At 47.2% G+C, this 14,067-nt stretch overlaps 1 protein-coding gene across 2 annotated transcripts; it reads right to left on the bottom strand.

Annotated features, from left to right (window-relative positions):
• Window positions 1-16: 16 nt before the first annotated feature.
• Window positions 17-13,308, bottom strand: LOC127777651 (protein argonaute PNH1). 2 transcript variants are annotated; one of them, XM_052304260.1, is made up of 23 exons: window positions 13,106-13,308; window positions 5,945-6,464; window positions 5,631-5,842; window positions 5,399-5,545; window positions 5,180-5,313; window positions 4,976-5,085; window positions 4,710-4,816; window positions 4,344-4,482; window positions 4,127-4,243; window positions 3,685-3,792; window positions 3,531-3,602; window positions 3,298-3,420; window positions 3,033-3,192; window positions 2,822-2,943; window positions 2,566-2,703; window positions 2,343-2,485; window positions 2,160-2,222; window positions 1,897-1,960; window positions 1,683-1,818; window positions 1,330-1,403; window positions 668-762; window positions 544-575; window positions 17-422 (listed from the first exon to the last, which is right to left on the bottom strand). In XM_052304260.1, exons 2-23 carry the CDS (start codon window positions 6,410-6,412, stop codon window positions 250-252), a joined length of 2,937 nt encoding a protein of 978 aa, XP_052160220.1. In that variant the 5' UTR covers window positions 6,413-6,464; window positions 13,106-13,308; the 3' UTR covers window positions 17-249. The 2 variants fall into 2 exon arrangements, with proteins under 2 accessions (XP_052160220.1, XP_052160221.1); XM_052304261.1 differs by lacking the exon at window positions 13,106-13,308 and adding an exon at window positions 6,562-7,217.
• Window positions 13,309-14,067: the final 759 nt, after the last annotated feature.

The following is a 14,067-nucleotide window of genomic DNA, read 5'->3' as shown; positions in this document are numbered from 1 at the left end:
CATGAAGAGAAAATCATCCTAGAACTGGAAAAACAAGCACTGAGTGCACTTCCTTTTTTTCAGACTGATACAACAACTATTATACATGCGTTACTTAGTACTTTACAGAGTGGTCAAAAGAGGTCGCTCAGGATCCAAATGCTTGCTCTGCTCCCTTTCCTGAAGGAAGCTAATTCTAAATCCCTACCACTAAAATTCTACAATGTTAGGTACATCATATGTGAGTAGTTAAAGGTAGTCTCCCAGTCATCAACAGTAGAACATCACCCTCTTCACCTTCTCCTTCACCGCAGGCAATGGCTTCACCGAGGTTCCGTTCGTCCCAGTGGAGCTCTTCGACGTCGTCTGGTTCTCCGACATCTCTGGCTCCATGTAGAACCGCGCTCGAAACGCAGCCAGATGCGCATAGTATGCAGGTGGAACTGTTGGACCAGGAAAAAAGAAATGCAAGATTCACCTTCAGAATTCGTGTCCAACTAATAATAACACATGAATACAAAGAAAATGATGGAAAAATGTTCAGATCATTTCAGAAGAACGTACCAACAGAAACAGAGCGTGTGCACCGTGCATAACTGCATCAGCAAATGTACCAAGTCAGACAATTTCTATAGAGAGAAGCTCAGAGTGCAAAGGATAAACTTAACAAGATTCAGTAATGCCGTACGTGTAGCAAAGGTTGTTTGTCAATGTCTGCATTTCGTCTGCAGTGAAATTGTTCTCATCCCAAAGGACGTGGTAGTGAGCTGGCCTACTTGTTCCCTGGAAAACTCACACACATCAGTCATTTCAGTACATGGAGGACAAACTTGGGGAATTATATTCCAGCGCTACTACAGACAGAATATTTGCTGATCCAAGTACTATAATGTACAATCACATGATTAAAAATTTGACCATTGTATAGTAAGTTTGTTTGTTCTAGCATGTGCAGATATGCCCTTTGCTAGGTACTACAGTAACTAGCTACTGTGATACTACTACCTCCGTCTCAAAATGTAGCTATTTCTAGCACAGTACTTTGTCTCAAAATGAAGCTATTTTTCTACCTACCTTCTCCTCTCAACCAATCACAACCATTCTTTTTCACCTACTTTCTCTTTTCAACCAATCACACACCTTCTTCAATCATTCTCACCTACTTTCTTAATACCCGTACCAACCTAAAAAATGCTTACATTTTGGGCCGGAGGAAGTACTACACTGCTTGTGGTTGAAAAGACAATATGAAGTCTCCTCAAATACTTAATCACAGAAGACATGGGGACCAGAGTAACGACAAGTTCAGTATATGTCAGCCTTACAAAAGGACCACTACAATATTCTTACCTGAATTCCAGCATGGCTACAGAGGTAGAAATCAAACTCTGATGGGTGGCAGATCTTTGAATCAACAACAGTTCCTGTTTTTTAGCAAACACATGAGCAATTACAGAAATCAAGTGAATAACAGTAAATATAAAAGTTAGTTCACCCAAAGTGATACCTTAATAATCCAAGAAAAACAGTTGTGAATGTGATATCATGAATAGGAAAACAAGTATCGAATCACTGAAACAGTTCTACCAACAAACTGAGGGTTTTAGTTAAAGTAAAAAAAAATATTTTTGCAATATGTTGGTTGCATTATCATCTGCGGTAGATCCAATGAAATGCCTTAAGAGGTGATGAATAGTAATTACCAGGCAAAATGTTTCCACTTTTGTCCGTGCTACTTCTGTCTTTATGATTGTTTGCGAAGAGTCTTGTATGGTGACGCTTTTGGACAACCACGAATGTTACAGGAGGCTGATAATTTGGTTCTAGAGATGCACATGCCTAAAAGAAAACATTTCGTCAGGCAACCTAATAAAGTGGACAAAATATCTGAGTAAAGAAAATACAAATGCATCTAACCTTGCGGATAGCATCCAACTCATAGAGGAGAACTTGGTAGAATTGGCCTTCACTGACACCATCCCTAGAAGAGAAGCAGTACCGATACTATTAGCAGATATACAAATAGAAGCCTATAACAGCAACTTTCATACTTCAAATAGCGAACAAAAACACTAGGCTCAGTACTTGTTGAAGATACATAGGATTAAATTGATTCCACAAATATCTAACTACTGTACTCTACAAACGTTAGTTTATAAACAGTATTTGCAGTAGCATACCTGTAGAAAATTATTCTCAATGGCTTTTGCCCAGTGGCCTTCCTGAAGGATATTAAGAGCTCCCTACACAACAAGACCAGAACCAAAAATAAGTTAATCGGTAGGAGGTAACCCTAAACTATTTAATAGGAGGCTTCATCAATTAATTTTGGTTGGAAGAACAAATTGTTCCTCAAAAAAGACCTGATCATGCCTCCTGTTACGGTGCCTCTTTGAGGATCATGCCATGTCTTGTAAAGATCTTGAATGAGCTCTTGCCGATGAGCCTGAGCACACACCAATCCAGCATACTTTGTAACTTCTGGCCAGTCTTGAGATGCAACAACCTGCATGCAGCTTATTAGAGAAGGTAAGAGGTTGAAAAAAAAAATGATGGCCATGTAACCATAGAAATGCTCAGCCTTACAGCAGCAATGGATGGGCTAGAGTCCTCCCCGGTTTCAGGATGCGTGACATCTGCACCAAATATAATAGTTGGTATGTCACTGACCAAAGGAATCCTCCAACTTATTGCATCCAGCAGCACGGTGTTTCTTCCTCCCATCTGTATCACAACTCCGAAATGCAAGGCATTAGCAATGCTGCAAGTCTGCTTACTGCATTACACTACATTTGTGTAGACAAGCTAAGTATTAACTGCTTGGTTTATAAGTATTTGGTACCTTAACATTGATTTTAAGTGAGACATTTGCCAGGTACTGCTTGCTGATCTTGAAAACATGTTTGGTTAAGCAACATTGTGATATCAACCCCAAGTCAGTTTCACATATACGTTTTATATCACCTGCAAATATTAAGTTACATCCTAAGCATCTCACACAATATGAGGATTCCAAGGAAAAATTGCGATGCAATTACCAAACCGACACTCACCATATAAAGAACCATTGTTGTCAGGGAGGATGGCCAAAAGAAGCTCAAGCTCTTTTCCCTTGAGCTTGTTTAATGACATATTATACACATGCTTAAGTGCCTTCTCTACTTGATCTGGTCTAGCTGAGTATATTGGTATCACAGGCTCACTGTTGAATTCCTGCAAGAAGAGCAGAGATAAAACTGAAAAGATGCAGCCAACAAATAACATTATAAAAGCACCAATATTATGCAAAACCATTAGATGAAGTTAAGAGTTATATACCATGCCGGATATCTGACACATTTGTGCCAACTCCTGGCAGAATCCCCGAGCAGTAGTTTCTTGCACACTCCTTGAGAAATTTATACAAGCCCAATGATTCACCTTGCACCCATTTATCACTTTCTGCAAAAAAAAAAATGCTTAATTAGTGGAAAACTAGCAGGATCAGGCCATCATCATGATATATAAAAGGACGTCTGTTGTATACAGCTGCGGAAAACGGGGAATCTAACCTTGTTCACCATGTTCCACTGACCAACTTGTGGCAAGCACTCCTTTTCCTTCCCAGTATCATGATATTTCAGCTGAAAGCCACAAAATTTCATACCCAAATTATTAGCTGAGAGCAGTTAGCCAACTACTGAGATTAACAAAGGCAAATCATACCCAAGGTGCAGGAAGGACCCGAGCTTCAACTGAGGTTAGCTTCTCACTAATGTTGATTCCAAATTCTTTTGCATAAGGGTCTTGCTCATATCCATTTTGTTGAACTGTCTGGAAAGAAATTATTTTAGTCTTGAACCATTATAACAAGAGTGCTGATCAAGTGAAGAGAAACCCTAGTAGCACTTATTGGGTGGGTAGCTATTGAACATCAATTGCATGGAATGTTTGGACCACTTGGTAGTGGGTAATGAAAACAAAGACTTCAGCATAGAACAATTAACGTACATTAGCATGCGTATCTTCTAAATTCTAATGCACTGATTTGGTGTTTGGATTTATCATCCAATTTAGTAAGACAAAATACTTGAAACATTTACTCCTGACAAACATGTAATCCATATATTTCAAAATGTTATAATCCGATTAGGAGAAAAAACTAGACCTGTAGAATATCCATCTCCTGTTCTCTAGGCCTGCGGCAAGTAACCTTGAGTAATGATGTGATCTGCTTTTCATTCAACCTCTTTGTATATCTCTGACCCTCAACAATCTTACAGGCCTGGTAAGAAATATCTCAAAATGATGATGTCTTTTACCAAGGTTGAATGTTACATAATTGACCAGCTAATGAAATTTGTGACGATGAGATTAATACCAACCTCCATTGGTAGATAGTTTGCCTTCTTTTGGTTTCCCACCTGAAGGCAGGGAAGATGGGGATGCTGAATGGTGAAGCCATACATTTCCTTGAAATACTCTACGACAGATTTCATGTTCATTTGGTCATCGATTGGGAAACTGTTAAAACAAACAAAATCAGTTCCATAGCTTAACACAATGCCTAGTAGCTAACGTATATGAAATATGGATATTGATAGTTAATTTGGTCTATTTGGTCTGCCATACTCAGATTTAGAAGCAAGAGGGAGTGCTTAACATGCATGCTTCTACTTTCGTGAAAGTTCGGTACAAGACATTTGACAATTGAAAGTACATGACGAGAAATGAATTACACTATAACATACATCAGTTCATGAGTTGGTTGTGTTGTCAGCCCTGAAATGCGATACTTCCGCCTCACATTTCCCCGGTGAGTGACTTCAACTTTCACGCCCCGCAAGGCTTTCTTGATCTGCATGGAATTGGCGAATTCCACAGGTAAATCAGATAATCATGCAAAGCATCACAATTAAGCCATCTATCAGTTAACCAAAAGCATCCAAACAACACATCTTACATCCCACTACAGTAACAAGGCTAGACTATTCCTTCCCCGCAAGCATAAATTTACCTTGATTCTGTTTGCATCCGACAATGGCCTCGATATGACATCCTTCCCAAGTATTTGGGCCACGAATTCGATCACTGGTAGCGGCTCGATGAACGCGGTAGATGACATATCTGGCATCAACATCATCCACCATGTAAGCAGCAAGCACATGACAACCAGGAAAGATACATGCATGAGGGCACCAAATATTCGCGAGCATCTCACCAATGTTAAGCGACAACCCCATCTGAGTCGGCCGGATGCTCTGGTAGAACCCACACCATGACTGTAGGCCATCGCCGAGCCGCTGCGGCTTCCTTATGTCCGGCGAGTAGAACGACCGCCCTATCGAGACATACCTACCATTGGGGCCAATCAGCATTAGTTTTTTTCCTTTCTTTTCCCTTGCAAGAACACAAGACGACGAGCAATGCGTGTGCGTACCTGCGGTTGGCAAGCTCACGGAGCACGATGTCGAGCACCTGGAGAGCCTCCTGCGGCGCGTCGGCCTGGCGCCCGGCGATGAACTGCCGGAGGTGGTGGAGGTCGGCGCGCGCGGCGAACTTGATGGCCACCCTGTACTCCCTCTCCCTGCGCAGCCAGAGACGCGATGACGGTTAAGACATGGCCGGATAGAAGAATGAAGCGCCGGGCTGTGGGCAAATAATGCGCGCACCGTGGCGGGACGCCGGTGCCGTCGTCGTCGTCGGTAAGGCGGACGACGAACTCGCGCGCGTCGAACGGGAGCGTCCCGGCGGTGTAGAGGTTCTTGCGGCCGTCGTAGGCCGGGAGGCGACCTCCGAGATCGGAGTCGCGGTAGAGGCGGACCAGCTCCGACAGGATTGCCCGGTTCACGCTCCGGGAGCTCACCTCCGGCGTGATCTTCACCTGCAAAGTCCGCCGCCGCCGCGCCACGGAAACCAAGAAAACCGCTCTCACCTTTCTTCCATGCTCAAAGTACATATGGAGCAGAGAGAGAGAGAGACTTACGTCGTACTGGGTGAGATCCTTGTCGGGGAGCTCGGCGAGGAAGTGGTTCGCCTTCACGACGCACCGGGCGCCCACCGTCCCGAACCCCGGCCGCCGGCAGAACGACAGCCCCTTGCTCGCCACCGGCGGCCCAATGACGGCGCGCGCCGCGGGCGCCACCACCACGGCCGGCGCCGCCGCCAGCCCCGGCCCCGGCCCCGCACCCGCCCTGCCGCCGCGCCCGCGCCCGCCGCGCCGCCTCCCGCCACCGCCGCCGCACTTCTTCCCTCCCTCCGGCGGCGCGACCGCCGCCGCCGTCTCCGCCTTGGGCTGCGCCATGCTACTCTGCAACGGCTGCTTCCTCGCCGCCGGCCCACCACCACCACCACCATGCCCATGCCCATGCCCATGCCCATGCCCGCGCCCGCCGCCCGCCTTCCCAGCTGCCGGCTGGTGCCGGGGCGGCGCCATGTCCAGCACCTCGAGCATGTGCGCACCACCACTACCTCGCCGCCGACCTCGCCACCCGCTGGTCGAACACCTGCGCAACCGCGCCCTTATAATGTCACCACCGCGTGATCAAACACCAAACCAAACCAAGCCAAGAAAACGAGTGGTAGTAGTAACAAAAATCTTACAATTCTACCAAAATCTCTCCTCTTTTTTCTCTCGCATCCAACCAAGCCAAAGAATTAATGCGAGGCGGGACAGAAAGGCATTAGAACCCTTCGTCACTGATGCAACTACTGCAGCTGCTTTGACCCTGTTTGGTCCTAGTAGTAGTAGTGGCCGCCTCGCGCGGTAAATAAATAAATAGACCTCGCCTTGCCTGCCGGTGGTAAGATTGAACAGGGAAGAAGCAAAATATCCTCCGTTTTTTTTACCAAAGGTAGCAGGCGTCGTAGAAATGATTTCTTGTAGGTGGGGTGAGACGGTAGGTAAAACGTAGTGGCCCGTGGATTAATTGGGGCGCGAGAAACACGAGAGGGTAGTGGAGCTGAGGTTTCCAACGGATGGGGGTGGATTATCGAAGGGGATGGAAGGAAGGGAGAATGGATGGGGATTTTTATTGAGAAGTGTATCACATGTTCGTGTGGCTGGCCGCTAGTGCGTGGTGTTATGTTACCATGGGAGTACTAGTACTAGTAGTACTTGTAAATATCATTGAGAGGCAGATTGTGTGTATAATAATGGAACTTTTGACATTACAAAACTTTGTTCAATGCTGACAGGCACTTAAGTCTGATTCAACTGCGTATTGCTGGCATGACGGACATCCTACCAAGCGCTATTTTTGGAGGATTTTTATTTTTATTTTATTTTTGGTGTTGTGCAGGAACATGCATCCAAAGTGTGATCAAAGTTTAGTTTAAGCCTCATGCAGCATGGCCCAAGCACTAGAGAAATCGAAACGCAACATCCTTTGGCCTTGAACGCCACTACTCCCACTACAACCACTGCTACACCACCAGCGATGCAGCAAGAAATGTCCCAAAGCCGAGAGAACCTGCCCTTCCCTGCCCCTCGGTGCCCGTGCGGTACAACTTTGGAAGCGTGCGTGCCCCCGACAAGAAGGCGCTCCACCATTGCAGAATAGAAGAACACAACACACACACCCCCTCGTTCCCTCATGGCCCAAACCCATTTTTTACTCGTGCGCGCACGGGCAAAAGCAGCAGCAGCACCGATCTTAGTTTTAGGTAGGGGTGTAATGGGTCGGCCACGAATCCAAACGGGTTCGCAGCTTATATTAGCTTATAAGTAGGTTTTACGGGTTAGCGACTTACACCGGTTCTAGGCTACTAGCCGTCCACTACCAGTGCGTGCGTACAATACAAAACCTACCAAGAAAAAACGCCGCCAACCACGGCGCACGGCCCGATGGATGGATGGATGGGGTGGTGGGCGGTGCGTGGCGCTACTCGCGTGGCGTGGCGTCGAGGGACAAAGCGGAGCATTCGCGCAGCGCGGTCAGAGGCAACACGGCGCTTGGGGAGGGGAGGGGAGGGGAACAAGCAGAGCAAGCAGCAGCCGCTGCGCCCGCTGCTGCATGCGCCACCTGCCACACGCGGGCCACCCTTACGGCTACGGACGGGGGACCAACCATCCAACCCGATCAGCCCGTGCATGGCACCACCACCACGCGCACCCAACCCCGGGCCTCGTCTCGCCCTTCGCCGCGCGGCGCCGCGTTCTCCGTCGTCGCTGCATCGCAAGCCTGCAAAAAGTGCGAAGAAATACTCATACGTTTACGAGAGCATGTGGCGTTAATGCCGCTGCTGTGCCGCGTGCTGCGGTGCGGCACTGTGCGCGTGCTCGGGTTGTACGTACGCACACACAAGCTGTGACTGTGAGCCGCTGCTGCTGTTGTGCTGCGGCATGCGCCGGTGCAGGTCGCAGCTAGCGGCAGCAGGAGGCAGGGGAGTCGGGTCGGGGGGTCAGGCAGTGCTAACCCACTACCTGCCGGCTGCCACGGGCACGGCATTGGCAGGTCGGTCTAGGACTCCTCTTTTGCGTGCTCAAAAGGCGCCATCATCACACCACAACACGGCTGGGTCCCTCTCCCCCTCTCTTTTCTTCGGACGGATCAGATCGTCTCATCTGCCCTAAAGATTGACTGCTTGCAAGTAGTAATGGCAAACATGGCATTAGCTCATTGCACTTAGTACTCCAGTAAGTACACTACTGTTAGGGGGCTCGTACGGAATCGTCCCGGAAATTAGGTACAGTGCTCAGCGATTTGTTGATTTTTTTTTCTCCCCAGGTTGCTGAATTTCCGATTAGATGATGAAGACATCACCTGCAATCTCGCTGGCACGATACATGAGCATTGATGGATGACCACGACCGGCGTGAAAATGGATGGATCGATCCACCTCCGCCATGACGAGAGCGAGAGCTCACCGTAACAAATCGTGACTCCATACGCTGCTCCGTGGATTCAAGACGGCATTCACCACTCCCGTTCTCTCAACCATATCCCCGTCCCCATCTTCTACCTACGTACGCAGGTACCCTCGCTTTAGATCACACCCACAAATGGTTCTACGAACCAGACGTAAGAAATTTCTAGCGTACAGCACAATACGCTAAATGATCGTACTCCCTCGATATATAAATATAAGAGATTGTATTATTTTAATTTATTATAAACATAAGATATCTGTAATCCCAAGGCATAGTATTCTATTAGTTTATTTTACACTTATCGACTTTTGTATTGTTTATTTCTCCCCTACTACTTCTAGTTTATTGTCAAATATATTAAATAATACTCACTATGATTTATCGTTTTGCTACTTCCTTAATATTATAAAAGTATTTTAGAATCGTTTATAATTGTAAACGGAAATCTAGATATCATCACACGCTAGCTAGTAGTACTGTTTTTATAGTTTATTATTCTCTTCATCCACAAGAGTTAAATATATTTCACATTTGAGTTTTTCTCAAATAAGTTATTCATATTTGTAGTCTTTATGCATTCAAGACTTAAATGAGGAGACAAATTAAATATTTGATTAGAACCCAAGGAGGCATCTAAACACTCATTGGTTACATGCTTGTATTCACTCTATGATTTTGTAACATCCAAGATGATTTAAATTTTCCTTGGTCTTGGTGACAAAAATAATATGTGTAACTTTTATGGATGTAGGGAGTATATTTTTCTTTGTTTAATGAGCTAAGTTAGTACTCCCTCCGGATTGATAATACTTGTCGTTTTGGATAAGGACACGGTCTCAAAAAAAATAATTTTGACCATTATTTTTCATTATAATATGTATAAAAGTATTAACAAATATATGATCTTATTAAATTACTTTTTAAGACTAACCTATACATGTAATCATCATATTTGAAGGATAAATATTTTAAAAAGATTCATAATCAAAGATTCTAAAGTTTGACTTTACCCTTATCTAAAAGGGCAAGTATTATTAGCCTGAAGGGAGTAGCGTGTAAGCAACTTTAGTTAAAAATAAATATTTTTACTTTAAAAGTTTTTAAATATTAGATCAATGGAGACAATTTTGAACCGAGAGCCACCCAGTCTGCTCAACGAGTTTTTTCCTTCCCCCCACACAGTGCGTGTTTCCCCCCGTACGTACGCGCACCGTGTAGCTGGCCGGCTGGCTGACCGGCCGCCGCTGGCTGCAGCCGTTTTTTCTTTTATTTTGGGGGTCAGAAAAGCCGTGGCGCGCGGCAAAAGGCCAAGCCGGTGCGACGAGCTCGCGCATGATCGCATGCGAGCGCCGGCGTGGCGTGCGCGACGCGACGCGCGCGCGACGCAGGGACCACGGCCGCGTCGCGCCGAGACGTACGGCGAGCAACCGTAATCGAGTGGACTAGCGCGGCGTGCCATCGATGGCTCTCGTTGCCTGGTACACTAGTACTAGTACTCGTACGTACTCTCGCCTGATCGCAGGACGAAAAAAAAAGGGAAAAGGTGACACGAAAAAGATATTATTTGGGGCTAATTCGGGGGGGTCTTGGTTTGATGGCTGGCACTGGCAGAGGTTGCACTCGAAGGAGGAGTTGACCCCGGTGGGCTACTGGCCTACTACTGGGCTGTGTGTGGCCTTGTGGGTGGAGGAGATACGAGGCCATTATTGACGGCGCAGCCGAGCACGCGCGGCTGCTGCGACTGAGTGCAATCATGGCGGCGTTGAAGCTCGAAAGGACGTAACATGGGTACGTGACGCCGCTACCTGACCAGACAAGATTCGGTGCGAATCGCATCGCATGCACAAAGGCCACACACAAGATTAAAAAAAAAAACTCCTTCCCCTACTAATCTCAGTTTTCCTTTTTTTTTTTCTTCAGGGAGGTGAAAAATATAGTACATACGAGACAATCAAACACAACAGCCGTGTCACGTGTCGAACCGAACGCAAACACACACGGATATGATCCCCGTCGTCGCACGACTTTTAGCCGAAGTGGCAGCGAGGGACAGCGACGCGACGTGCAAACGGGTGCGTGTGTGCACCCAAAAAGACCAGAAAGACGTCGTCGTCGTCGTCCGGCGCTATCTATCGAGCACGGGAAAGGCAACCAAACAACTCGATCCCACGCCGAGGGCCCGACCCGACCGTTCTCGCGAGCATGCACGCATGCGCGCGCGTGCACGGTGGAATTGGTGGGCGTGGCTAGCTAGCTCGGCTGCCGGGCGCGCGCGACTGGTTGGTTGGTTTGGTCCCGCGCGAGAGCGGCGGATGGTCCAGCACGAGCACGCCCCGGTCTTTCTGCCCCTCTTTTTTTGGAGCAAAGGCGAGATTAGTCCTATTGTAACTTTTCTAGCATTTCACCACCGTTCTTAAACTATAAGACAGCTATAAATAAACCAGCTATAAACACAGTGAAAGAAGAGAGATAAGCAATGGGCTATAGCACGGATTTCAAGACACAATGTGCGTATAACAGGTAGAAATAGTGTATATTTATAGATAAATATTATATGAATTGACTATTAAATTAACCGTAAATGATGAAGTTCTATGCTACCGCTGGTGGTAGTCTTCCATCTACTATTATGATCTCTCGTCGTCGTCGTCGTCGTCACGGCGAACCCGACTCGCGTGACGCTGCAGGCGGATGATGGCACGATCGACGGACGGGAGACATGCAGGATGGCAGTGGTAGCCTGGCTGGAGTAGACCATAGTAGGATACTAGCTTGCTTTTACCCTCGTTGCTGGGGGAAAAGGGAAGAAATGCTCTGCTAAAGGGGGAGGAGGATGAGGGGCTTTTGGTGCTGCGGACCCATGATGCAACGACGGGGTTTTTTAACCGTTGGCTGATGCATGGATGGACAAAAGCAAAAAAATCAAAGAGAGGAGTTGCGTGCTTTTCTTTTTTCAGAATTCTCCTTTGTTCCCCTTTCTCATATATAGATGCTGTTGGAATCTTTCATAGTCTGTTAGTACCATTACCTACAAGTACGTTCATCTCCTAGTATTATCAATACAAAGTTACTCCTACTGGTAGTCTAGTACTACTCCAACAGCACAAAGTTTATAAAATAAAGATACAAAGGCCTTGTTTAGTCTAATTTTTTTTTCAAACTTTCAACTTTTTAACCACATCATATCGTTTTAATTTCAACCAAACTTCCAATTTTAACGTGCACTAAAGACACCCAAACATGCACAAGCTACTATCCACAAAATCATAAAGTACTGTACTCCTATACTAGTACTCGAAAATGCGCTGTCCAGGTAGCTATAGAAATCAGCCAGCCAAGATTCTGTAGTAGACATAAATTACTCGTTTTTTCCTCGGTGATGTTCCATGACAGGACAAGGAATGGTATGCTACTCCTACGCTGTGTGAGCAATGTTGTTCTTCGTCGTGGGTGACATGGAAAGGACCGAGGATCAGTTTTTAGGGCACCCTTTTGCGACGGCAAGAAGGCAAGTCGTCCGTCCGAGCTTGCAGGTCGAAAAGCTTGGAACACGACGAGGAGGAAACCAACAAGCGACGCAATCATGAGCTGTGCCTGCGTTTTAAGAAAACGCCTCGCTTGCATTTAATGCCTCGCCAGAGGCCTACTGCTACAGTTTGATAGCGTTGGATAGATAGAGAGAGAGAAAGAAGAGCAGGTTTGCTGCAGAGGAGGAGACGTGTTCGTACATGGCCGTGATGCGTGACTGGTATCTCGACAGTGCCAAAGAGAGAGAAAAGAGAGATGTGAAGCGTTTGGCTGCACGCCATGGCCACGCAGCTTTGGGGGCAAAAGAAAGCCGGCCTCGCTTGTGTCTCTCTCCTCAAAAGAGCAGCGAGCGAAAGAAGAGGAGAACGAGACCATATGCATATGCATCGGCGAGCATTTTGCAAAGGCAGCAAAATGCGCGGCGCATACGCCACGCAGCTCAATGTGCAGCGAGCAGCAGCAGCAGCAGCAGGCACAAGTACTGGTACGACACTACTACCATACTTCCATCTCCTCTCCAAGGTTCCATCCAACCAGAGGCTCACGAGAAGACGACGTGCTACGGCTACAGGATTAGCAGACGACAGACTTTCAGGCTTTGCATCTGGTCGTCTGAGCTGAATAAGCCCCAAATTATCACAAGCGACTTCGTCACAGGATCGGAAGAAGCCCAAGAAATTAATCATCACACCAGTAGAAGCTAAACACTGCAGCACATATCCATACTACAAGCTGCGAGAAGCGTACCTGACGAGTGTTGGTGAATGACGAGTGACGACGGTGACGGTGAGGCAAGCGACGAGGGCGTTGAGGGAAGCTAGTAGCCGTTGCTTGCTCTTTAGCTGAAGGAGCTAAGATTATTTGCAGATTTGCAGGCAACAACAAGCTCGATCCGACCCAAAGTGGTAGTAGCACTACTACTGATCGGTGTAAACTAGACACAAGTGAGTGAGTGTGAGCGAGTGAGCCTTATATAAAGCCGGGAAAAAGAAAAAGGCGAGACTAGCTAAAGCCTCTCGCTGCTGCTCCCCTCTTCCGTTCGCGCACGCACAGAGATACACGCATCGATAGCTAGTCTTTTCACGTACGCAGAGACCAGTACACCAACCCATCCTTTTTTTTTACCACCCACTTTTTTACGTACGTACGGGGTGCGTAGCTTTTACCGCGGCGTTCTTTGATGTATTTTTACGAGTGCGTCGCTCGGTGAAAACACGAGGGGAGCTGAGAGAGGACGGTGAAAACCGCGGCCGACGAGGAAGGATAATGATAAGCTAGGCGGCGTCGGCAAAAGGGCGCATGCAATTGCAAAGCGAAGCGGCGGCGGCGGCGCGGCCTGCGAAAGAGAGTGCGCGCAATTGCGCTGTGTCTTTTGCCTGGGCGAACACGCACACGCGGCGGTCGGCGCCGGGGCACGGTCACCGAGTCTCATCGTCTGGCTCGGTGCTTTTCTCCTTGCATTTGCTGTTGCAGTGCAGGAGTAGCTAGTAGGTGGGTTCGGGGAATTTGGGTCGAGAGAGCTACAGTTTCGTGTGGCTAAACTGGCTATGCATGCACGCCAGGGTGGCTACGATCAACTGTGGTGGTCGGGAGGACAAGGATATGTCAGGATCTGCCTCGCCAAGGATCGGTTTTTTCTCCTTGGTGGGATTAGGATCGTGTAATGTTTATATGTATGCATAGTATCTCGTCTCATCAGGTTCAACTTG

Source organism: Oryza glaberrima, chromosome 6, assembly GCF_000147395.1.
Source record: "Oryza glaberrima chromosome 6, OglaRS2, whole genome shotgun sequence".
Classification (NCBI taxonomy): Eukaryota; Viridiplantae; Streptophyta; class Magnoliopsida; order Poales; family Poaceae; genus Oryza; species Oryza glaberrima.
Note: the sequence above shows the minus strand (reverse complement) of the source record. Positions and strands in the feature narration are given on the sequence as shown.